Source organism: Bactrocera neohumeralis, unplaced genomic scaffold, assembly GCF_024586455.1.
Source record: "Bactrocera neohumeralis isolate Rockhampton unplaced genomic scaffold, APGP_CSIRO_Bneo_wtdbg2-racon-allhic-juicebox.fasta_v2 cluster09, whole genome shotgun sequence".
Classification (NCBI taxonomy): domain Eukaryota; kingdom Metazoa; phylum Arthropoda; class Insecta; order Diptera; family Tephritidae; genus Bactrocera; species Bactrocera neohumeralis.
This window is the reverse complement of record NW_026089622.1, coordinates 27,615,629-27,641,624: the sequence shown is the minus strand read 5'-3', so window position 1 is coordinate 27,641,624 and position 25,996 is coordinate 27,615,629. Positions and strand designations below refer to the sequence as shown.

Below are 25,996 nucleotides of genomic sequence, written 5' to 3'. Positions count from 1 at the left end.
GAGTCCCGCAGACTGCCCTACCATCGCAGTATCGAATATTCAGTATTATTCTATTTTAATTTTAATTTATCCCAACAGTTGGTGCTGCGATCAAATTGAAAAAGATATTTCGTAGTCTTGTATTACTATTGTGTGATTTTAAATCATGTGCTAATTAAAATATTATATGAAAAATAATAAGTGTTCTAAGAGTTTTGAAGTGTGCAGAAAACACTATAAATTTTGAGAATTTAGTGCGGAATCGAAGTGAGTATATTTCTTACAACTTTTTCTATTAAATTTACACGTACGGTCATTAACAACCACCCTAACCTACAAATTACTTTGTGTAGCTCGTAACACGCAATCGGTCCATGATCGTCAATTTAATAGATCAGTTGAAGAACAATCGGCGGATAATATAAATTTAGGAAATAAAGTTGCACGTATTTTACCACCGCGTGTTTACAAATGAGAGCGACGTATTTTTCCAATCCGTGTTTACAAATGAAAGAGCGAGTTAACAAACTGTTGTTTGTCGCGAGTAAAAGAAATTATATTTATTTGGGTAGTACACTTATTTTCGTGTTGCCTTTTTTATTTACTCATAATTTCTTACTAGCTACATTTTATAATCTTAGTGCTATTTATACTTATGCGAATGTTTGCTTACTTGCTAGAACAAAGATAGTTTTATTATGCTTATCGGTTTTTCGTTATGGAATTCTGTCTGTTGTGTTTATAATGCGGGAATTTTATTGTTTGTTTAGGTTAAGTGTGAAATTTACTTAGGCTATCTTCAGCGTCGCTAACTCGCTCCTTCTTAAAATGGAGCGTCCTCGCTATTTTTCTGCTAATTGCTGTTATTGTAAATGGCTCATTTCGATCTCAAATAACTCATCGACCAGATATTGGCATATTATTCCAAGAATGCTCATAATCTGTCAAGATGTGACCGTTTTCTATGATTTGGAGTGGAGCGTTATTTTCATGAATTGTTTTACATTGTGCTGATTTATCGTTTCATATTTTGATAGTATAATTATCAGAATGTTCTGATTTACAAATATACTGAAAAAATTCTTACATTTTGAAACACTTTGATAACACAGCTTGCCTCTATCAGCTCTAGCAGCTCTAACAGCGAGAGCCTGCCAATGCCGAGTGAATTGCGTGCATGTGTGCACGTTCTAGTTGAGTACTATATATACCGTGAAGCTGTGAAGACGTAAAAAACTAAATCTTTGGAGTATTATACTATTGACGATTCTTTTATTAATAACGCAAACAAGTAGGTTCTTACAGTGGCGACGAGGATGGGACTATGTGTAGTAGCAGAACATTTTCTTTCAGCTGAAAAAAAAAAACTAAACTAAATTTTTTTTTAATTTCTTCCACGCAAATAATAGCATCGGTTTTTCTGCATCGGATTTTTCTTGGCGAGTCAAAAGCAGCGAGTCAAAAGCAACGAGTTGATATAAGTACATGGTTGATGTAATTGCGAAGGAGAAAATATTTCTCTACATTCAGCAAACCAGCACAACTGTCTATAAGAGACGTAGCAAACAACAAAAATAAGAAAAGGTTTGTTCCATTAGATTGGAAATTTGGCGAGAAAATTAAATAAACATTTGACGTTTCTTTTTTTTAGGCCATTCAATTGGCGCAACTGAATAAGTAAAGAGGCTGCCCATTAAATTGGTTTGTTGAGCGACAAATACAGTGGCCATTAAATTGGAAAAACATTTAATTGGAAATTAAAAACCACTGAACTGGTAAAATATACTTCTGTCCGGGGCATTAAATTGGCTAAAGAAGAAATAAAAGCAAGCAAGATGAGCGAAATTAAACCATTCCTGTGCGATTGCATTGATAGGGCGTTATTACGAAGCGAGTGGGAAAAATGGAAATCGTTTACTCTATATCTTCAATCGGAAGATATTACAAATGAGGTAAAGCGAAGAAACAAACTGCTTCACTTAGGTGGGCCACAACTACAAGAGGTAATATATAATATCCCTGGGGCCATTGCGGAAGTTGACCCTGAACAGCCGGTCGATGTATTTAATATTTTAGTCGAGAAATTAAATAATTTCTTTTCGCCAAAACGAAACTCGTCATTTGAGAGACACATATTTAGAAACATAGCGCCTTTGGAGAACGAAAATTTTAACAATTTCTTGTTGCGTTTGAGGTACCAAGCTTCTAAATGTCATTTTGGCGAATCAAAAAGCGAAATAGAAGACATCGCTTTAAAAGATAAACTCATTGAGTCGTGGGCTCCAGTGGAGCTTAAAAAACACTTACTTGAAAAAGAACACGACTTTAAAGAAATTATTGATGCTTGCCAGATTCATGAGCAGATATATAAACAATCGCAGGACATGTTGCCTAAAAAAGAGGGTGAAGAAGTGAACAGGGTGGTTGCAAAATCAAAAGGGAGCAGGAATAATGGGGGTGAGTGTGGTAGATGTGGGCAGGCGGGGCACGTGAGCTCTGACATTCATTCTCCAGCAAGAAATGCTAAATGCAATAAATGTGGATTAATAGGGCATTACTCACGCAAATGCAAAACAAAGAGTTTTAAAAGAAAACTCGGCGACGAAAAATACAATAATTCGAAACAGCGCCGATTACATCCGTCAAAAGTTAGGTGTATCGAAAAAGCTAACAACGACTCATCAGATGATTCCCTAGAATATGATTGCCTTCAAGTGGAATCGTGCAAATCGACGAACGAGTTGATAAGTTGCCACATTGGTGGACATACTGTCCCTATGATAATAGATTCAGGATCTAGGTTTAACTTGTTAGGTCAAGACGTTTGGAATGCGTTGAATGCCAGTAAAGCAACCATGTGGAACATCCGCACGGAGTCAGCAAATCAATTTAAGGGTTATGCAGCTAATAAAATTTTAACAGTCTTATATGTTTTCGAGGCACCAATAGGGGTGAGAAAGGGTACGGAAATTATAGCTACTTTTTATGTAATAAAAGATGGGAAACAATCTCTTCTCGGCCGAGATACTGCCATTCAAATCAAGGTATTGATATTGGGGCTTGACGTAAATAGAATTGAGAAAATAGAACCGTTTCCTAAAATTTTCAATATTAAGATAAAGCTATCGTTTGATAAATCCATTAAACCAGTCAAACAGCCTTTACGTCGCATTCCAGTTGCCCTAGAGAAACAAGTTGAGAAGAAATTAGAAGAAGCGCTCGCCAAGGATATCATAGAGCCAGTTAGGGGTCCAACTCAATGGATCTCACCAATTGTCGTAGTTATAAAGGATCATGGTGAAATGCGTCTTTGTGTCGATATGCGTAGGGCCAATAAAGCTGTGCTACGAGAAAACTACCCTCTGCCCACGTTCGATACCTTTATGACGAAACTGAGCGATGCAAAAATATTTTCTCGACTTGATCTTAAATGGGCGTATTACCAATTGGAACTTGAAGAATCAAGTCGAGAAATTACAACATTCATAACACATAAAGGTTTGTTTCGTTACAAAAGATTAATGTTTGGCATCAATTCCGCCCCAGAAATTTTCAGCGGGTTTTCGAGGAGCTACTCTCGACGAGTCAAAATTGCTTGAATTATTTAGACGATATTATCGTATATGGAAAATCGGAAAAAGATCATGACTCAGCCGTTGAAAATGTACTTAAGGTTTTGAAGAACAACAATGTTTTACTCAATGATGAAAAATGCGTTTGGGGGGAAAGAAAACTTAATTTTTTGGGTCACGTATTGTCGGATGTAGGTATATTTCCGGACCCGGACAAAATTAAAACAATTTTGGAGTTTAGAGCACCGCAAACAAAAGAAGAAACAAGAAGCTTTCTTGGCCTCATCACGTACATTGGAAAATTTATACCGGATATGGCTGATACGACAGAGCCGCTGAGAAAGCTACTGAAGTTAGATACAAAATTTATATGGGGCCCCACACAACAAAACGCTTTTGCAAAACTGAAACATCTGTTGTCAAACATACCCACCTTATCATATTTTGATCCCTCAAATAAAACAAGGGTCATTGCGGATGCGAGTCCTGTGGCTTTGGGTGCAGTCCTTATACAGTTCAATTCTAACAATGAACCGAATATTATTTCTTTTGCCAGTAAAAGCCTTTCGGAGGTAGAAAAAAGATATTCTCAAACAGAAAAAGAAAGTTTGGCGCTTGTATGGGCTGTCGAGAGGTTCTATTACTACTTAGTAAGACTAGACTTTGAATTGGTCACCGATCAGAAGCCTCTTGAAACCATATTTAAGCCAACTTCAAAACCACCTGCGAGAATTGAACGGTGGCTCTTAAGGCTTCAGTCGTTTAAATTTAAAGTTATATACCGCTCCGGAAAAGAAAACATTGCGGACTCTCTTTCGAGGTTATGGAAATTGGAAAGAGCGAAGTCCTTTGGTGACAACGTAGAGAAATCTATTTTTCACATAATTTCCAATTCAACTCCAACAGCATTGACCATAAGCGAAATCTCAGAGAAGGGTTCAAGGGATGAAGAAATGATTGAAGCCATGGAGTATATTAAATGTGACAGCTGGCCATCAAATACTATCAATAGATACTTTCCATTTAGACACGAATTAACAACAGTTGGTGATATAATCTTGCGCGGCACCCGGGTAGTTATACCAACAGACCTACGGGCAAAGGTTTTGGAGCTAGCTCATGAAGGACACCCTGGTGAATCCGCCATGAAAAGAAGGTTGAGGGCAAAAGTGTGGTGGCCTTTAATTGACAGAGAAGTAGAAACCTTTGTGAAAAATTGTCGTGACTGTTTAATGGTTTCACGTCCAAATAATCCTGCGCCGATGCAAAGGCATGTATTTCCAAATGGCCCTTGGCAATGTGTAGCTACAGACCTGTTGGGACCGCTACCGAATAACGAATATCTACTCGTCTTAATTGATTATTATTCACGCTACCAAGAAATAAAATTCTTGAGGAAAATTACCTCTGATGAAATAATTAACGCTTTCCAAGCAATTTTTTGTCGCTTAGGATTACCTAAATCATTAAGAGCAGATAATGGAAGGCAATTTATTAGCACAGAGTTTAGGAAATATTGCAAATATAACAACATCACCCTAATCACGACACCACCCTATTGGCCTCAAACGAACGGTGAAGTTGAAAATATGAATAAGTCGTTGGTGAAACGCTTGAAAATCGCCCATTCAAAAAAACTTAACTATCTAAAAGAACTTGAAAATTTCATTTTAATGTATAATGTTACCCCTCATGGTACTACCGGATCCGCACCAACTGAACTGATGTTTAACCGCACGATTCGAGACAAGATACCGGGGATGCAAGATATATCTGATGATATTTTAGACTCGGCAGCGCGAGACTTGGATATGATAAATAAACAAAAAGGGAAAAGGAAGGGGGATACGACCCGCAGAGCAAAACCATCTGATATAAAGCCGGGAGACAAAGTATTACTTCGCAACGTTGTGGCCTCACATAAACTTACACCCACGTTTGACTCCACGGAATACGAAGTCGTATAGTGTTGTGAAAATGAAGTGATAGTAGCGGCTGACGGAAAACGCGTTCGTAGGAATATAAGCCACGTTAAGAAGGTACCACTTCAGATCCAAGGCGAAAACTTAACTCAAACTGCAGTGTCTGGAATAACACCCCCTGCCACATCCACACCTCTCCCTCAACCATCAACCACTGACAGTCACAACGAACTTCGGACCAATACTTCTGGAAGTAGCAGGCCTGACGACGGATCCAAAATACGCTTGAAGCTTTGTAATAAAGGAGGGATTTGGAGAACCGAACCAGAGAGCGAACAGCGAGAGCCTGCCAATGCCGAGTGAATTGCGTGCATGTGTGCACGTTCTAGTTGAGTACTATATATACCGTGAAGCTGTGAAGACGTAAAAAACTAAATCTTTGGAGTATTATACTATTGACGATTCTTTTATTAATAACGCAAACAAGTAGGTTCTTACAATAATGATTATAATGATAAGTATATTTTACCTTCCAGTCAACTTATAGGAATCAAACCAGTTCGCTTAAGATATGCTTTTTTGATGAATTCGGTTAATTCGGAAGTTAGTTGCTTGTAAAAAGTGGTTTATTGCAGTTTGCAAAGTTTATTAAAAAGTTTTGAGCTAAATAGAAATGACTTCCAATAGAAGACGATGTAAAAATTTCGCTGACACACTTTGTTACATTTGTGGAGAATACACCTTTAAAGAAAACATAAGACCTATTTCGGAATTTGTTAAAAAATCGTATTTAGATTACTTTGGAGTTGATCTTGGTGACCAATATAAAAGCTGGGCTCCACACATTGTGTGCAATACTTGCTGTGTAAATTTGCGACAGTGGACTCAAGGAAAACGAAATATGCTTAAGTTTGGTGTGCCGATAGTTTGGAGAGAGCCCAGAAATCATTTGGACGACTGTTACTTCTGTTTAGTGAGTATTGCTGTTATTAATAGGAAAAATCGAAATAAATGGCAGTATCCCAATTTACCGTCAGCACGCTGTCCAATTCCCCATTCCGAAGATGTTCCCATTCCAAAACTGAATGATTTTCCAGAGCCGAGTTCGGAATATCGAAGACGCAGTAATTATTCCTCAACGTTTTAATCAATGCGAGTTGAATAACTTAATTCGAGATTTGGCCTTATCAAAAGAAGCGTCTGAAGTGTTAGCTCAGAGGTTAAATGATAGGAAATTGTTAGAACGTGGAACAAAAATAACTTAATACCAAACCAGGGATAAAGATTTTTTTAACATTTTTTACTAAGGAAGGCAATATGGTGTTTTGTATTAATATAAATGGTCTTATGCAGGAAATGGGGCTATCCAACTATCTACCTAGCGATTGGCGTCTTTTCGTGGACAGTTCCAAGAGAAGTTTGAAGTGCGCCTTATTGCACAATGGTAATGTGTATGCATCAATTCCAATTGCGCACTCCACAACAATGAATGAGGAATATATATAACAAAATTGCATTAGTGATGAAAAAGATAAAATACCAAGACCACCAATGGATCATTTGTGTTGATCTTAAAATGGTCAATTTTCTTCTTGGACAACGGAGTGGTTATACTAAGTACCCTTGCTTTTTGTGTCTCTGGGATAGCAGATCCAAGCAACAACATCGGGGGCAAAAATATTGGCCTTCGAGAGAAAAAATGATTGTTGACGATAAAAATATTAAATAATAAAAATACCACCGTTGTGCATCAAATTAGGACTCATTAAGCAGTTTATTAAGGCTCTGAATCGCCATGGGGAATGTTTTGCATATATTTGCAGCAAAATGCCTAATCTAAGTAGAGATAAGATTAGAGGAGGAGTTTTTGACGGTCCCCAAATAAGGCAGTTTATGAATGAACACGATTTTTAGAAGCCAATGACCGTAACTGAACGAAATGCGTGGGCATCATTCGTGCAGGTTATAAAAAATTTCTTGGGAAATAATAAAGCTCCAAATTATGTTCAATTAGTGGAGAATATGCTGGATAAGTTCAGAGACCTTGGCTGCAACATGAGTATTAAAATCCATTATTTGCACAATCACTTGGACCGATTTCCCGAAAATTTGGGTAATTTAAGCGAAGAACAAGGAGAAAGGTTTCACCAAGATATCAAAATTATGGAGAATCGGTACCAGGGAAGGTGGGATACACATATGATGGCAGACTACTGTTGGAATTTCCAAATAGACTCTGATCCGGCTGTTCATTCCAGATTGTCTCTTAAAAGAAGCTTTACATTCGGTAACTAGAATTATATATGTATATGTACATATATATATTATATTTATAATGCTTTGGGAGCATTTTTTTATTTTAATAAATTTGTATGAAACAGTTTTACTTCTTTTTATTTTTTTTATATTCCTATGGAAAAGATTTACTTTTTAAATACTTAAAAAATTTTGGCTTTGTTTTGGCAATAACTATAACAGCAAATAAAAAATTTATATGAAAAAGAAATTTTGGGTAAAAACTTGTTTTCCGAAAAGAATGTTCTTTTGGCAACTGCTATAGCTGTATATAAGAAATTTTGATTAAAAAAATGTTTGGAAAAACTGACAGACGGTCATAATTGGAGGTCATAAGTGGAGGGTATAAAAAAGGTATATCATGAAAACTAGAGCTGATAGAGACAAACTGATTACAGATTTGAATTCAGCGCACACAAATTAACTAGAATCAGTTGATAAATTCAAAGAAGCAAAATGAATGTTGGCCTATTTATTTTTATTTTTTTTTTTAATAAAAGCATTAGTTATTGTTTGTAATTCGTTATAAATTTCTCCTATTATTAAATTCTCATTTATTGCTTTAGGATCGAGTGTTTAAAGAATTCTTTCAAACTGTGAATGAATGCTCTTTTGTTTGTTATTATTTTCTATTAGCATATTAATTGAAGTTTTTATTTCGATAAGGTCGTCATGATCTGGTGTACCAGTTATAAATTTGAGTACTGAACCAAGAAAGTTAAGAGATCTTTTGGGTCTATAGGTATTTGGTTTTGGTAATTTTTTGATGTTTTAATGTTTCTATTTTATTAATTAATATTTTGGTTTCGGGCTGTTTTTCTAAATTATAAGAAGATCTCATTATGTCTTCATAGCATGCAAGTATTTTTAATAAATTTGAAATATGATATAGAAAGGAACTATTTTTATATATGTATACGGGGCCAATTTCTACGAGAACATATTTTTTGTAACTTAAAATTATATTGCCGCATAATGCGATAGGGAAAAGTAAAAAGAAAATTTTTCCGGCATGTCTTTACTCTTATGTTATCCTTTTGGATAATCCGTCCTTTTTAATCGTTAAAGTCTTTCCGTTATCTTTTTTTACAACGTGCTTCAAATATTTTCTTACGTTCGTATTACGTTTGTGCGTCTTGGAAAATATTACGTCTCCTGGATTATAGTTCAACTGCTTTCGATTGCGATTATGATGACGCAAGACTCATTCCTGGTTTTGTTGTATTCGTTCTTGGATGTCGGGATACCCCCTTTATTTAAAAAACGCGTCCTCGGGTTTCTCGTTGGTAACGGAATGTGTGGTTTTGTTGCAATTTAATGGTTGTTTATGAATGTTGGGAATTATCAGAATTAAATGTGTTATTAATTTGTTGATGGGAAAGTGCATCGGCAACAACGTTCTGATGTCCAGGTTTGTAAGTGATTTTAGCACCATATTCTTCGATGAAATTTTTCCATCTTTTTAATTTTGTATTGGGGTTTCTTGTGATAAATTAAAAATTTATGATCGGTATATATAGTTAAGTCTGATATGCCATATAAGTAATTTCGGAGTTTCTGTAAGGACCACACAATTGCGAGTAACTCTTTCTCATTTGTAGAGTAATTCTGTTCGGTTTGACTAAGTGTTCGTGAAATAAATAATATTGGTTTTTTATTTTGTGATAATACAGCTCCTATTGCAAAGTTACTAGCGTCTGTGGTTAATTCAAAGGTTGGAAAAGTTCAACCTGAGCTTAAGGTTCCTCTTTTATTCTGCTAATGCTGCTATTTCAGGTTCATCTAATGTGATTTTAATTTTTGCGCTTTGATTTTTTGATATGCCACCGTTGTCTCCTCTGAGAAACGTGGTAAGTGGTTTAACAATCCCTGCAATATTTTTTATGAATTTTCGATAATGGTTTGCGAAACCTAGAAAAGATCTAAGCTCCTTCAGTGATGTAGGAGAGGGAAAATCTTTTATAGCTTGTATTTTTACGGGCTCGACGGTGATTTTATTGTATTTAATTATGTGCCCTATATATTCCACTGAGTCTTTAAAGAAGTGTGACTTTTCAGTGGTAATCTTCATGTTAGCTTGATGAAGTGCATTTATAATAATGTGTAGACGCGGGTAGGTCCTTGTGGCATTTACTATAGTGGCCATATAAAGGAGAGCAAGTTTGGTGTTGGATTCGTGGTGGGAGAGAGGCTCCGTCGCCGAGTACTATCATTCACTCCGGCATCAAAGCGAGGTTCTTCAACATATCGCTGGTTTGCGCCCACGCCCCGACGGAAGAGAAGGACGATGTGAACAAAGATGCCTTCTATGAGCGCTTGGAGCGCGCATTGAGAGCTGCCCCCACCACGATGTCAAAATCGTGCTTGGCGACTTTAACGCCAGGGTGGGCAAAGAAGGTATATTTGGCAATTTCAGCCTCCACGACGAAACATCCCTAAATGGGTTGAGGCTGATTGACTTCGTGGCTAACTGAAGGTTTCAAGATCGGAGCATACTCTTGTAGAACCCCCAAAGGTGATCTAGCGACCGTTGCCCAGAGCATACTTAAATTATGGAGGGAACAATTCTCCAGCCTGCTGAATGGCAGTGAACGCAAAACTCCAGGAGAAGGCGAACCCGATTCCCAATCGATTACGATGGAGCAGACGTTCCATTGCCCGACCATTAAGAAGTTCGAATAGCAAATACCCGTCTGAAGAACAACAAAGCGGCGGGGCCGATAGATTGCCGGCCGAAATATTTAAACAAAGAGCATGCATCAGCTTCTTTGTAAAATATGGTCGATGATATTGGTATCGTCTATCTTAGAACCAGCGTAAACACCACCAACAATGTCAGCCTGAAAATCCAACTTAGGATAGCTCTTGCCAACAGGTGCTACTTCGGACTGAGTAGGCAATTGAGAAGTGAAGTCCTTTCTCGACGAACAAAAACCAAACTCTATAAGTCACTCATAATTTTCGTTCTGCTATATGATGCAGAGGCTTGGACGATAACACCAACTGATGAGTCGACGTTGCGAGTTTTCGAGAGAAAAGTTCTGCGAAAGATTTATGGTCTTTTGCGCGTTGGCCACGGCGAATCTCGATGCGATGAAACGATGAGCCGTATGAGATATATGACGACATTGACATAGTTAAGCGAATTAAGAGACAGCGACTACGCTGGCTAAGTCATGTTGACCGAATGAACTCCAGCTCTGAAAGTATTCGACGCAGTACCCGTCGGGGAAAGCAAAGGAAAAGGAAGACCTCCACTCCGTTGGAAGGACAAAGTGAAGAAGGACCTGGCTTTGAATATCCAATAGGCGCCACGTAGCCAAAAAAAATGACTGGCGTGCTGTTGTTAACTCGGCTATAATCGCGTAAGTGGTGTCTACGCCTGTAAAGAATAAAAAGAAACTTGTTGTTGTAGCTTGAATGGCTTAGGAAATATGTACATTAAACAGGTTAGAGAGCGGGGCCACGCCCACTTTTTCAAAATATTTTTGCAACAGATGCCCCTTGCTACTGGGATCCTCTCTGCCAAATATGAGTTTTATATCTTAATTTAGTGTTAAGTTATGGCACTTTATATGTTTTCGGTTTGTGGGCGTGGCAGTGGTCCGATTACGCCCATCTACGAACTCAAAATTTTTTTGCACTAAGAACCCACATACCAAGTTTCATCGAGATACAGATCGTGATACATACAACTGTTAGGTAGAGCAAAACTATAAGTATAATACTCTGTAGCAACTGGTTGCAAGAGAAATAAACTTTTATTTTTTGTTAATAACTCCGCGCAGGTTTATTATTGAAGTTCGTCGACATATTGTGGGAATGTTCTCTTGACATTCCCAGGCAGCATTTCTAGTTCAAGCAGATGACTGCAAAGAAGTTTTGGCAGAGGAGAGAGAGTTTTTGGCTGTTTGAAGAGGAGTTCATTATGTACCTCAACCGGAATCTTGCAGACCTCACTATGAAGGGGTTCGAGAGAAATTCTGTGGCAGCCATAACCCTAGGCTAGTGTTTTAGAAATTTTGTTGCTCTTCTTTACTTTTGGTCGCTGGTCGTTTATAGAATGAAGGAGTACAGAATGTCGAATGATAAATATAGTCGCTGTAGATTTGTGTTGTGTGGCTTGCACTTTCTTTTCGAAAGCATGTCATCGATTTCAACGCCCCACCACCAATATCGTGCAATTATCAGCGTGGGCGCAAGGAGTTTCGTAAAGTAAAAATTATACATTAGCAGGAGGAGGAAAACATTTTTATTCAAGACGTACCATTACTAAAAAACACCCTAACTCGATTTTATTAAGATAACTCGGCTATTGGCCGATATATGCAGTATTAAGTAAGCCGGAAATTCGAGAATACAGTTATCCTCTAATTTTGACAATTTTTAAGCTCGAGATGGAATAACTTTAAGGCATTATTTGTGCAAAGGTATATCCCGATATTTGTTTTGGTGTTTAATTTGTATACTGGAAAATGAAAGAATCAAATGGAATTTAAATTGTGTCATATGTCATAGGAGTGATTGTTCGCTCACTTTCATACTCTGACATAGGAATGTAAGAAATCTCTACCGAATTTAGTTGAAACTGACTCCTATAAAGCCCTCTTGTGTCATTTTGGGTGTAAAATCTGACGAATCTATTGACTTACCGCGTTTTTAGTAGTTTTTAACAAAACAGTTTTACTCGGAATTAAACTCGTTTTGTTATTCTTTTTTTTCCAATTTCAAGCACCTACAAATTTCCGAGAGAGTGCTATGAAACTTTCCTGCCAGTCTATTTGACCTACCATGGAGTGGAGAGGAGTTTCTGAACATTAAAATTTTCTAAGATTGATTTTATTGTTCCAGAATTGAAAGATAGTTTATTGTCACAAAATATAATACTGGTATGTGGTAAAAATTCATAAGCCTCAAAATTGTTCTAGTGGTTTTAAAAGGTGATTTCCAAAGAAAACAGGACTTAAAAAAAATAACAAATGGTTTTTTCGGCAAAATCAATTTATTTTATTCAAAAAAGTCTCCTTTTGCTTCAATACAGATTATTGTACGGTCCAAAAGCATGTCGAACAAGTGTTTTAGCTCGTTGACCGGTTTGGCCGCCAGTATGCCGACGTAAACCTTTTGAGTGGCCTCTACGTCCTTTCATGGGCAAATGCATTTTTCCGAAAAGGAAGAAGTCGCACAAATTCTTTGTGGACAATAACCTTGGAATTATAAAACAAATCAGCATTGTCTTCACTTTTGACTTCTCTATGCGCAATTTTTTGGGTTTCGGCTCGTCCGGTGCCTTTCATTCAGCACTCTGGAGTTTCGTTTCGGGATCATATTAGAAACACTACGTTTCGTCACCAGTAACAATATTGTGAAGGAAGGTTTTGTCTTTTTTGATCCCTTTAATGATGTCCTTCGAATCTGGGATTCTGAGCACTTTTTGATCATTAGTCAATTTCTGCGGAACAAGCCGTGCACCCACCTTTCGTAAGCCCAAATGTTCGGTCAAAACGCGATAAATCGATGTTTTGGAAATGTTTAATTCCATTTCCACGAATTTCAATGATGATTTCGCCTGATTTTTGATGAATTCACTCACAGTTTCGATGGAATTTCCGGTGATCACTGGTTTTGATTGGCCCACATGTTGATTTATGTCCTCACGATCACTTTCAAAACGTTGAAACCACTCGTGCACTCTGCTATGGGATAGGCAATCATCGCCACAACTTTTAATCAATTGAAACGTTTCGGTAAAAGTTTTACCAATTTTAAAACAAAATTTAATGTTGACTTTTGTTCAAAGCTCATTTTCGCACTGATAACACAAACATACTGATACTTAGAACTCAATAACTTCATTTCCAATCAATGAAATGCGATGAAATTCCCGCTAGACAATCAATAAAGATAGCAGATTCTAACGCACCAGTCGACATATACATATGTAGATGGCGCCACCAGGGGGCGGTAGATTCAAAAATCCTGTTTACTTTGGAACACGCCTTGTATGTCAATTATTGTTCTCGAAACTATAAGAAGCACTATGACGAATTTTGAAAATTTATCGATACAAGTTAACCCTTTCAGCCCCAAAGTTGCTTATAAGCAACTTCTATGTTCGACATCGTTTAAAAAGTCAAATACACAAAAACCTCTTTAAAATACACATCTTGTTGATCAATTTGAATTCGGGAACAATAAAATAACGGCAGTGTCATGATCAATCATGTTATGACTCATTATTCGAAGCGAAATTAAGCGTGTCGGTCGTCCGAAAGTTTTCGAGCAGATAATAAAAATATAATTAAAATACTTAAAAGATAAATTTGGAAAAAAATAATTACACAGTTCAGTTCAGTTTTCTAAAGTCATTGAGTAGTAGTTTTTTCCTTGTTCGTCTAATCCAGTGTTTCCCAAAGGGGGCGATAACTCTCCCTTGTGGGCGCTGCAGGTGTCAAGGGGGGCGGTAAGAGACCCAGAAAGAAAATGGGGTCGTTGTGTAGAGGCCTGGGGGGTGATTTGTAATTTTATTAGCAACGACTGCATGAGGTCTCGACTTTCAACAGCAACTTGTGAACATCAACTAATATGAATTAAAAGATTGCTCAAACTCGGTTCTATATTTTGAAAATCTCTCCGCGCAGTTCATATATCTGTCCTACTTTACACTTTCGCATTTTAATAGTTATTAGGACTCGTAGACATCTATCATGTTATAACAAGTTTTTGTTAAATAACTCAAATTGTGCATTCCTGTATCATTGAATACATACTTGCTTCGACTTGTTGTGTTCGGTCTTGTTGTGTACGATGAGCGTCGAATGAGATAAACGAGTTTATGCATGTTTGTTTTCCTCCTGTCGGTGCGTGCTGCTTAAGCATTTCTATATAAACAATGTAATATTTATTTTATTTTCATTTGTGGTTTTGCGCGCAATAGATGAGCAGTACTTACGACTCCTTTACACTACTCGCGAAGTCGAACGTATTTCTCAAAGCAAAACAATGTCGGAAGTAAAAAAAAGAGACGGCAATACTGTGCGGAATATATTAAATTCGGATTCATTGAAAATCCCACAAACCCATCGTCGCCTTTGTGTCTTCTATGTCTAAACACTTTCAAATGAAGCAATGAAGCCTTCAAGACTGCAAGATCATTTGAATAAAATGCATCCAGATAAGAAAGACAAGAATGTAACACAGAAGACCTAGAGAAGAAGCATAATACTCAGCCAAGTGTAGCAAAACTATTTTCGGCGGCTGCTAAGCAAGATGACGACGGACTTCGAGCTTCGTACAATATCTCTTTGTTAATTGCTCAAAAAGGCAAACCACATAACATCGAAGAAGAGTTAATATTGCCAGCAACAAATGAAGTAATAACTACTGTGCTTCATAAACCGGCCGCAGATATTATGCGAAAAATTTCTTTGAGTAATAATTCTGTGCAAAGACGAATTGATGAAATGGCTGGAAACATTGAAGAATCATTGTACGATCACCTGAGATCAAGCGAAACCATATTCAATATATTGGAAAAGTTTTGCGATGAGAAAGAAATTCCTTTGAAAAATATTATTTCAGTTGCTACGGATGGCGCTCCGGCTATGACAGGGTGCCATAAAGGCTTCATAGCGTACTTAAAAAATAAAAATCCAGATGTCCTTGGTGTATTCATAGACAACATTAAGTTGCTAGAAACTTAAGTGAAAAACTATTTCAATCACTGCAATATGTCATCAAAGCAGTCAATAAAATCCGCAACAGCTCTTTGAATGATAGATTATTTCATCAGCTTTGTGTTACTAATGACGAGGATTTCAGTCGTTTGTTGTTTCATACTGAAGTTCGTTGGCTATCAAGAGGCAATTGTCTGACTCGATTCTACAACCTGTTTGACTCTGTTATAGAGTTCTTGGAAACTTAAGATACAGAATTTCAAGACAAGCTCATAAAATCAAAGAATGATAAAGCTTACATGACAGACCTGTATAAATTGTTCAACGACATGAATCTCCAACTGCAAGGCGATAACCTAAATTTTATTAAAACAAAAAACGTCGTTGCTGCTTTCGCAGCCAAACTGCTTCTACACAAAAAGAATCTGGGCAGACGTGAGTTTCACAATTTTGCGAATTTATTATTATCATGCAGTAACGACGAATTGTTTGCCTACTGCCAACAATTGGAAAACCTCCACATTGACTTCACCGAACGATACCAGAACATTTTGAACTTGGAAATACCAGACTGGGTGTTGGATCCGTTTTCAAATGTCAACACAGCAATGTCACCTCAGATAGAAGAAGAACTTATAGAATTGACAACAAACGAGGAAATAAAAATCAAGTTCAAAAATGGTTACCAAGAATTTTGGCTACAAAAACCGATCTCGCAATTGTACCCTGGATTGTGGTCAATCGTTCAACGATTCTTGATAGCATTCCCATCGTCATATTTGTGTGAACGTGGATTTAGTGCTGTGACAACACTGCTTACTAAAAATAGAAATCGTTTGCTTGTTACCGAACGTGGCGACTTGCGACTGTTCTTGAGTAAATTGGAACCTGATATTAACTTATTAACCAGCATCAGATTCATCCTTCACATTAGTTTTTATATATGGATGGATTATTTTAGTTTTATTTTTAATAAAATATTCTCTGTTTTAATACTATAAAGTTGTGTTTCAATAATCATTCTTATTGGCAGGTGGAGCCCGTAAGAGTTAACTTGAGACCTAAGCGCCGTTGTATGTTACCTACTGCGCTTAGGTTTCAAGTTGCTGGTTATAGTAAAAGTTTCGTTTAGAATTCTCCGTTAATGTATGTACATATATAGGTCACAATAATTAATTTGAAGTTATAGTGGTTTTTAAATAGGTGAAAAAATGGGGGCGCTAAAAAAATATTTATTCTCAAAGTGGGCGGTAGACAAAATAAGTTTGGAAACCACTGGTCTAATCTTTTTCTACCAATGATATTATTTCTCTAATTTCGATATTTATAAAGTCAGAAATTCCCATTAGGTAAGCATAAAATCTGGAGTGTACCGCTTCTTAATTTTCCATTTAGAAAGTAGCAAATATGTTAGCATTAATAGGGAGAGCGATATTAGAGTCGGCAAATTCGCCTGTTCTTTTTATAATAATTTCACTATAAAAAAAAATGTCGTTGTATTATGTACTTTAAATAGAGTTAAAACTCTGAAGTTACTTAACTAGGAAAGAATCCTTTACTGCTGTCACGTTTTTTTATTTTGGTTAAAGATTCAATGTAATTTTTTTAATCTCCTGTGTCAATAAGTGGATTTGTGTTTCTGCCTGCTATCGTTGGGAGCCATTCCTAAAAAATTCAATTCCCCACATTGATTGATTTTATTTCTAATGTCATCAGCTTAGTTGTAGGCTGTAGTTTGATGTTCTAATTCCTCTTGAGTAGAAGCACCTTTATTATACTTGTATGAAATATGATTAATCCATTGCTGAATTGTATTTGCTATTTGGTATTTTAACACTGTGGAATATTTTTGGGATTATTGTCTGGGTGGTGAGAAATTCCAAGACAGGGTGATGGTACTAGGTAAGTATAGTGAAACCCTCAAAGGGTTTGGCGTTCGTAAAAAAAACTACGTTTTTGCCAAAATGTTACAACTCAGCGAAAAAACATCAAGATAAGAAAAAAATTTAAAAGGTCATAAAAAAAACTGACACATACGAACGCCAAACCCTTTGAGGGTTTTACTATACTGACCTAGTACCATCACCCTGACTAGGAATTTCTCACCCCCAGATTAGCTGTTGTACTGTGTAATGATCTGATTCGAAGGTGATACATAAGGACAGATCTTTATATTTGTTTGCTGTCCATTGGTTAACGTGAACGTAACGCACTCATGATTAGAGTCAAGGCTAACGCTGTTCGCAAATATTTTGGACCTGCCGCAAAAGTAATGTAACCTCAAGGTTTCTTTGTACCTCAAATAAATAGTCTTAGTGCATCTGTTCTGCCAAGGTGCTGTCGTGTGTTAATCAGAAGCGTTAGTTTACGGTCGATTTGCTCATAGTATTGAATTATTGTCAAATTTCCTTGATGAAGACTTAATTTTCGAAAACTTATTGGCTGTGTGAGCATTTTTACGCCATGAGACGTACGTCTCGTGTTTCGCTTGAAAGTCTGATACTGACTTTACCATATCTAAAATTTCGTAAATTTCTCTGAAAGACATATAATTTGTTAGACCAAACCAAATTTACTTACATTATTGAGTTTATATAAGTAAAGTTGGTGATATAGTATATCTGCTTCTGATTAATTGCAGCTGGTTCACTTCTGCTCCTGATGAAAGTTGTGTGTTTACGGTTCACTTTTTCACGAAGCGGCGAATTCGACTTTAATTTATTTTATTACTTATTTTTTTTTTGTTTTTTAATGGGTTCCACTTTGTTTTATTGATTTTTCCATTGGACTCCAATTAATAAGCATTGAGCTTATTTTATTTATTTCTTTTGTTTATTAATGGCGAGCGTCGGCTGCACCAGTTGAGTTATTTTACAGAACTGAATACTTAAATCTAAGTAAACTTAAAACTAGGCCCAAAGCAAAACGCTAGCTTTCTTGCTTCAGAGGAGCTACTTGCGTTAACTTATAGCCCTGACAGACGACAGCGCTAATATGCATTAGCGGGATTAATTTACATTTACTTGCGCATTTGACCCATGTTAATGCAAGTTTGTAATGCACAAGAATTCAGTGCATTTAGCTGAATTTACCAAATTTCTGCTATTGTTTGACAGATGTCGCTTGAAATCTGCCGCCTTGTTTGTGTTTACAGCTTCAGAGGTAAACAGTTTTTATATTGCTAATTAAATTATGTATGTACAAGTATATTAACAAAAACAAATTTTAATATTTTTATATGGCAGAAAATAAACAATGCACAGGTTGCTATCCATTTTTCCAATATTCTTAACTTTTTCGCACACTTTTATTTCACTTTTTTTTAATAAATGAACAAATTTCACTATCACCTGTCTAAATGCACAAGTCTGCCGTCTGTCACCATAAAATTTCAATGCGCATTAGTGTTGCTTAAGGCGCATTAATTTTGCTCGTCTGGCAGGGCTATTATATATACATGATTAATTACAAATCAAATATAATAAATTCCGATGAGAAAAGATTTTTAGTTATATACGGATATTAGAATGGTTTGAGTCGTTTATGTCAAACAGCTTATTTCCTATTGTAGCGTATCGTTCGAATGCTCCTAAGGGAATAGAACCTTAATATCACTAATACTGAAAATTACTTCATAAAAGAGACTTAAACGTTGCTCGAAATATCTCAAAAATATTACGGGGAATAATACTGATTTCAAAATAATCAGAAATCTACTCAATAATATAGAGCTCTTCACGCGAAAATAACGAACATGATTCAATTATTAACAGGTTGGGTCGATAGGAATCATACTTCCTCTTATACCCGAGACAGACATGTAGTAACAATACCATAGTAAAGGTATCATGGTATTCTGTTTACTACGTTGGTGACACACATGGCAATGTAGTAAACTCAAATACTAGCTTTGTTTCATAGGCATTAAATATTTCAAAAAAAAATGTAAACAATAAATATGTAAATGTGTGTTATGGAGAAAATAAGTGCAATTATTTAAAATGCTATAAAGTTAATGTATTTTCATCACAAAAAAACGATTAGTTAAAAGACTCCCTAAAAATCTGACATAAAATAAAGCATTTTTTGCTTTTCCGGAAGAAAAATTGTGAAAAATATTTTGTTTTCCATTTGAATAATTAATTTTTTAAGTCATTTTGACAGAATATTTCGAAGAGCTTTTGTGTAAAAGCTTTTAGCAAAGTTTTTTACCTGTTACCTTATACAAATACCACAATGAAACATCATATGTAGTATTGTTACCAGCAAAATACTACATTGCTCATATGGTATTTTCCTGGTATTTGGTGATACACATATGGTATTTGTACACTACGCAACGGATTTTGATGCGGTTTTTTTTAATAGATAGAGTGATTGAAGAGGAAGGTTTATATGTATGTATAATAACATCCACTAAATAGTGGAGAAATACTGCTATTTTGAGATTTCTAATGTGATGTCGCAAAAAATTACATTTTTTCCGCTTAGATTGCAAACGCAGGCTGTACTAAGCAGCGTTTGAAAAGCTACGCTATTGCTTGAAAGCGATATCAGAGCAGAGCTTATTAAAATTTTCATGTGCTACCGCTTTCGCATGTGTTTTTTGTTTTTTCTTTTATTTTTGGTATTTTCTGTCATACGAGTAATAAAATGAATTGACACAAAAATTTAATAATAATATTTTATTCAGAAACAAAAATCGTTTGTTTGTTTTGATTATTGTTTATCATTTGTTTCTAAATGGTAAGTAAGTATATAGATATTTTTTACTACGACACATACTACTAATACAGAAATTATAAAGTCATGTCTAGAAGACGTTGTCGTTCGAACATAGGTGGTAATACAGGTGATGCCAAAAGAGTACGTTCAGAAAAAAATGAAGAATCGTCAACGGAACGTGAGGCTCGCCACAGTCAGGCTCAGGATAGATATAGAGCTGAGAGAGAGAAAGAACCATTAGTAGAGCGTGAGGACAGAGAATCGTCAGTAGAGCGTGAGGCTCGACTTAGTCAGTTTCGTGCTAGATATAGAGCTGAGAGAGCGAGAGAATCTTCAGTAGTGAGGTTCGCCGCGGCCGAGAAAGGGATAGGCATCGAATTCTGCCATGAATTATGAACCTTCGATTTCTTACAAGGAAGATTGAAATTCAAGGACGAATCGAAAGGAATGTGTTGCTTTAAGGAAAAGTCAAATTCGAAGAAATTTTCCCTCCACTTGAACCACTTTACAAATATATTTTATTGCAGATCCAGATACACAAGCATCTACGCGGTGTTCAAGTGTTGCAGAGCCAATTGATAGAGATTTGGTTAGATCTTTCCAATATATGTTATATTCTCATAATTGCTACATACAGTCTTCTCTCAATTTGAAAAAGAGGTATTGTATTGCATAGTCGTGATAATAATTTGTAAAAAATTTCAGAGCTGCACAGATCTTATGGCAGCTTACAATAACCTCTATGTCGTGGAGAAAATGGTTACGCCATTTGGCTAATGCCGGTATTCTGCGAGCAGTCTCAAGTCTTTAATAGAGACGAATCTGTGGTGAAATCTATTTTGAGACTGTTTGGTATTCTGGCGAGATAGTCTCATCTCTAATTGAGCCATATCAGTATCTAACTTGTTATATGCATTGCAGCAGGTCATAGAAAAAAAGAACACAACAATGGCTGATGAAGTTGGACTATTTTACCTTATGATGAAAAAACGAGAGGAGGAAGAGAGGTAATGTATTAATATTTATAATTTTGCAATAATGGATAATAAGCTGCATATCTTCTAGCTACATTCGCAGGCGCAATCTGACTGTTTTTCGAAACAAAAAATATCCGTTTTTATACGAAGAGAACACATTCAGGAAGTTCTGCCGATTTCCAAATCTTTGTGCTGGGATCTCATTAATCAACTCAAGCCGTATGACCAACAGCAAACATCGATTCCATTTGAACTTCGGGTGAGTTGCATTTTAACCTTAAAGAAACAGTATGTTTTCGTGCAATCAAATTTCAGTTTTATATTTTTTATGCAATGGCTCATATCAGTGTTGCGTGGGAAATGCATATTTCGCGGTGATGAGCCAACCCACCATTTCCCGTTGTTTCGAATATATTTGTAAATTGGTGGTGGAGCGTAAACACGGCGAAGTGCGTTTTCCTAATTCTGTTGAAGAATACAATAGAATTAAGACTGGGTAAGTTGAATTCCAATTTACAATAATTTTATTCCAGATTTTATTCGAAATTTGGAATAAAGGGTGTAATTGGAGCAATTGATTGCACTCATGTTGGCATAATTGCACCTGCCTTGTCAAACACAGTTGTACGGATACCGCATGATTATATGAACAGAAAAGATTAATATAGCATTAATGTTGAAGCGGTAAGTATTATATTTAATAACTAATTAATAAATAATTGTTAATCAATTTTCCCAATAGGTTTGTGACGATGAACTAATTTTCCGGCACGTGAATGCAAAATTTCCCGGTTCATGTCATGACTCCGGTATATGGACTACTTCGCCAGCAAGGATAAAGCTAATAAGAGAACACTCTGATGGAGCTTTTAAATGCCTTTTGGGTGACTCGGGATATCCATTGGAGCCATGGCTTCTTACACCGGTGGCAAACCCTGAAATACCAAATGAACAAAACTTCAATACTAGGCACACAAGAGCAAGAAACACGATTGAAGGAGCATTTGGAGTTTTAAAATCACGCTTTCGTTGCATTTCAAGAGAATTTTTCTAAATTAAACCGAAATATTGCCAGATCGATCACCTCCTGAAAATGTGGGAGCAATCTCAGAAATCCATTCGGGGGAGTATTACACTCGAGGCAGAGCAGCACGTCAAAGGTGCATTAACACATTAAATAATTAAAATTCAACATATATATTTCAATTCAAACTTCATTTATTTCATTTATAAAATAAATAAACATAACAATAAATAATTGATATACATAAAAAGGAACATTTTTCACTTTCACTTTTTTGTACAAAAAACATAACAATAAAATAATTCATATGTACATAAAAAAGCACATTTTTTACTTTTTTGTACAATCTTCGGTGTTTTTTACGATGGTCTGAGCAAGCAACACCATCGCTGCCGCTAAATTATTAATGGATTCGGTGTGTTTATTAATGGAATCTAAAGTTTGAATACGGAAAGCTCTCTCCTCCTCGGCTTTTCCTTTCATTAAATCCATATAATTTCGGAACATTTCGTCCGTCGTATTTTTTTTACTACGGGACGATGACGGAGTGCAATCATTGGACGCATCCGAAGTCGTATTTAGAGGTGACGGTGCAGCTGTGAAAACTACTTCTTCCTAATTTAGAAAAAGAAAAAAACAATTATAAATTCTGCCCACTCGTATTGGCCTTTCTTGCTATTCTTACCTCAGTGCCAATGGCTGGTACATCAGCCAACCCATCAACCGTAATTGACCCTAACGTTTCTAACGCTCTCTACTCCGTTTAAGAGAGCTCACTTGTTAGGCTGGGACCGCCACCTGTCACCATCTTGTGCGCCTTGGCTTTCCTTGCACGCAACCTTATTTGGTTTTTTAAATGGCTCAGATTATGTAAATCAAAGGACATAAATACATACATATGCCAATATCTATGGTTAAATATTACCTCTCTCCATTATATGAGGTTCCGGGTGGGCATTTAATTGCACGGAGAGTTCCGCCCAAAGCTCCTCCATTCTTTTCGGCCGCGATGGGTCGTTTTTGTGTAACTTTATCTCCGGGTGAACCCGCACAAAGTTGAGATAGCACTCTATTTGCTCCTTCGAGGTGCGCAACACTTTATTATGATCTGTAAAAAAGATATATTATACATAGTATAATAATCATAAAATATTGAAATTTATATTGTTTACAATTACTTACCTTCCTTTTCCATTATTATCAAATATAAGGATGAACACATGTGTTAATCGATAACTATGTTGCTAAATTTTTTCATATTTACTTAACAATTGATTCAGATAAAATGCATATGTTAAGCATTTATTATAAACTATTTCAGTATTAGTTTTCAATAATTGTACTGTGCAATTATTAAGAAGAAGTTTTACTGCTGAAATTTTATGAAAAAAAAACTAATTGCATGTAATCGTTTCATACATTACGATTGTGCACTTGCACTCATCTCTAATCAGCTAAACTAAACAGCTGATTGCTGCCCTTCTTTTCACCATACTATTTGGTGAATATTTTTGAACCTGTATCTGCCAGAATACAAAAATTAGACTCCTGACTGACTGAGTCACTAAATTACGATTGTGACAATTAGAGACAATCGTGACAAGCAGAATACCGGCATTAGTCGCCTGCCCCAAACCTCATCTACACACATGGCTAACACGCTACACACTACACTCACCACAGTCCACATCAGTACAACCCACATGTGAGAGCATCTCACACCCACAAAATCACATACACACCACACTCGACTACACAGAACGGGATGCCAGCAACAAATGAGATCGTCTCCGCTGCATAGCAGTTCAGTTTGAATTTACTATCGAGCCCGTACATCGCCAATTTCGATCGTCGACTACGCATCCTTTTAGTGATCCAGACAGTTGCATGTCATCACTTACGCTTGTGAACCCTTTCTCATATTCTAATCCGAGTGATTAAAACAGTGGTGTTCCAGCATTTAAGCGTGTGAACCTTTTTTTATTCTAATTTTTATATTTTCTAATCCGATTGATTTAAATATTTGCGTGTCAGCATAAAGCTGGTGAACTATATTCTGTACAAATCCGATGTATATACATATATTCTTAATTAGTGGATAAAGCATTTGTCGTGTTTCAGCTTTTTTTTTTGAAAAATGAAAGTGCAAGGGTGCATTATTCATGGTCCTTCGAGTCTTACCCTTAGGCACCTTCGAATTCTAAATAAGAATACTCTAAAATTATTAAGAATAACAATACTTAATTGTGGTGACAAAAACTAAAAGATAACCAAGTGCAGTGACAAAAAAAAAACAAAAAAACATATGTACTTACATACATATATAACGAACAGAAAAAGCAGCGACCCAAACAAACAAAACAAAAAAAACTTGATCAAATAAATATACATATAGTAGTGTGCTGACAAAATAAAAAAAAACGAAGTTACAAAGTGCAGTGACACAAACAAAAAACAACAATCAAACCAAAAGAGCCTAGTGTGTTGAAATTAAATAAAGTGTAGCGGCTCTCAAAATAAGTGCATACACATAAAAAATATGTACATATAAAACACATATAATTCAAAAGAGTGCAGAAAAATAAAAACATATTTTCCAAGGAAGATATTTAAATTTCGTGCCAAAAACACAAATGGTTTAAAAATTGGAACCGTAAACCGAACGCGAAAACCAAACACAAAATAGAAATAAAAACAAATTAAACGGGCGCGAATTTAAAACAAACTAGAATAAACAAAAAACAAACACACTAAAACCAGGTACAGTCAACAGGAAGCGGAGGATAAGGAATTGGCGTCAAAGGCCTGAATACCCGCAGATACACTCGCACAGAAGTATATTATCCCCTCAAAAACTCTTGATGAAGGATAGAGTGAGTCGTATCGTTTGCTTTTCATTTACAGTGGACCAATAAAGTTTACATACACCTAGTTATTTGTTATAAAATGAATAAATTTTGTGGTTTTTTTCTATCCATTTCAAAAGATGTATATTTAACATTAAATTTAGCATATCAAAATATTTTTTTTTACACAAATAAAAAAATTAATGCTTAAACTAAAATTAATTTATATCAAAAAAGTTTACGTACACTAATGATTATTTATATAAATCAAAAGTAATTACAATAGTTTTAGCTGTTTTTGGCCTACATTTTGTTGCTATTGTCCAAAGATATCGATGTATGCTCCTGTATTTGGTTCGAATAGATCACGAAAAGTGTGGAGAATGATCTATGAGGAATCGCAAGAAAAAATGCATTGCCAACGGTAAAGCACTGTGGGGGGAATGTTATGGTTTGGGGGTATATGATACCATCTGAGGTTGGACATTTGGTCTTTATTAGTAAAAAAAATTAATGAACATATGTATCTGAACATTTTATGAAAAAAATTTTAATTTTAAGTGTGCTTAAATCGGCTGTAATAGCGGCCACTTCTATTTACAACAAGTTAACGACCCAAAACACTCGGCTTATCTTGTACGTGCAGGGTTGTTATGGAATTTAAAATAACTCTATAGGTCCCGCAATCACCACACATTAATCCTATTCAAAATATCTGGAACTTTTCGGAAAATCGTATCCGAAAATATCGAATTTCATCAAAATAAAGCCAAAAAGCTGAATCACGGACTTAGTGGGTCAAAATATCCGAAAATAATAATAGAAATTGAGTGGGAGCATACATGGATGTATAGGGACAACAATAGCACCAAAATGTGGGCAAAAAACTGCTAAAACTATTGTAATTACTTCTGATTTATGTAAATAATCATTAGTGTACGTAAACTTTTTTAATATAAATTATGCCCATTTTTAGCTTT

The 25,996-nt window shown here is 35.9% G+C and overlaps 1 protein-coding gene and 1 pseudogene across 2 annotated transcripts; both read left to right on the top strand.

Annotated features, from left to right (window-relative positions):
- Window positions 1-1,156: 1,156 nt before the first annotated feature.
- LOC126764056 (uncharacterized protein K02A2.6-like) lies at window positions 1,157-7,809 on the top strand. Of its 2 annotated transcripts, none has more exons than XR_007667798.1 (3): window positions 1,157-1,270; window positions 6,021-6,446; window positions 6,511-7,809. XR_007667798.1 is itself a non-coding variant. In XM_050481812.1 (3 exons), the coding sequence occupies exon 1, from the start codon at window positions 3,866-3,868 to the stop codon at window positions 5,516-5,518; it is 1,653 nt and encodes a 550-aa protein (XP_050337769.1). In that variant the 5' UTR covers window positions 3,611-3,865; the 3' UTR covers window positions 5,519-5,959; window positions 6,021-6,446; window positions 6,511-7,809. The 2 variants fall into 2 exon arrangements, 1 of the variants encoding a protein (XP_050337769.1); XM_050481812.1 differs by lacking the exon at window positions 1,157-1,270 and adding an exon at window positions 3,611-5,959.
- A 13,281-nt stretch (window positions 7,810-21,090) lies between these two features.
- LOC126764695 (putative nuclease HARBI1) lies at window positions 21,091-21,872 on the top strand (annotated as a pseudogene).
- The last annotated feature ends 4,124 nt before the right edge of the window (window positions 21,873-25,996 follow it).

What these genes read in the sequence shown, in the direction of transcription:
- LOC126764056 (XM_050481812.1), top strand. Translation starts at nt 3,866, where the DNA reads ATGGCTGATACGACAGAGCCGCTGAGAAAGCTACTGAAGTTAGATACA.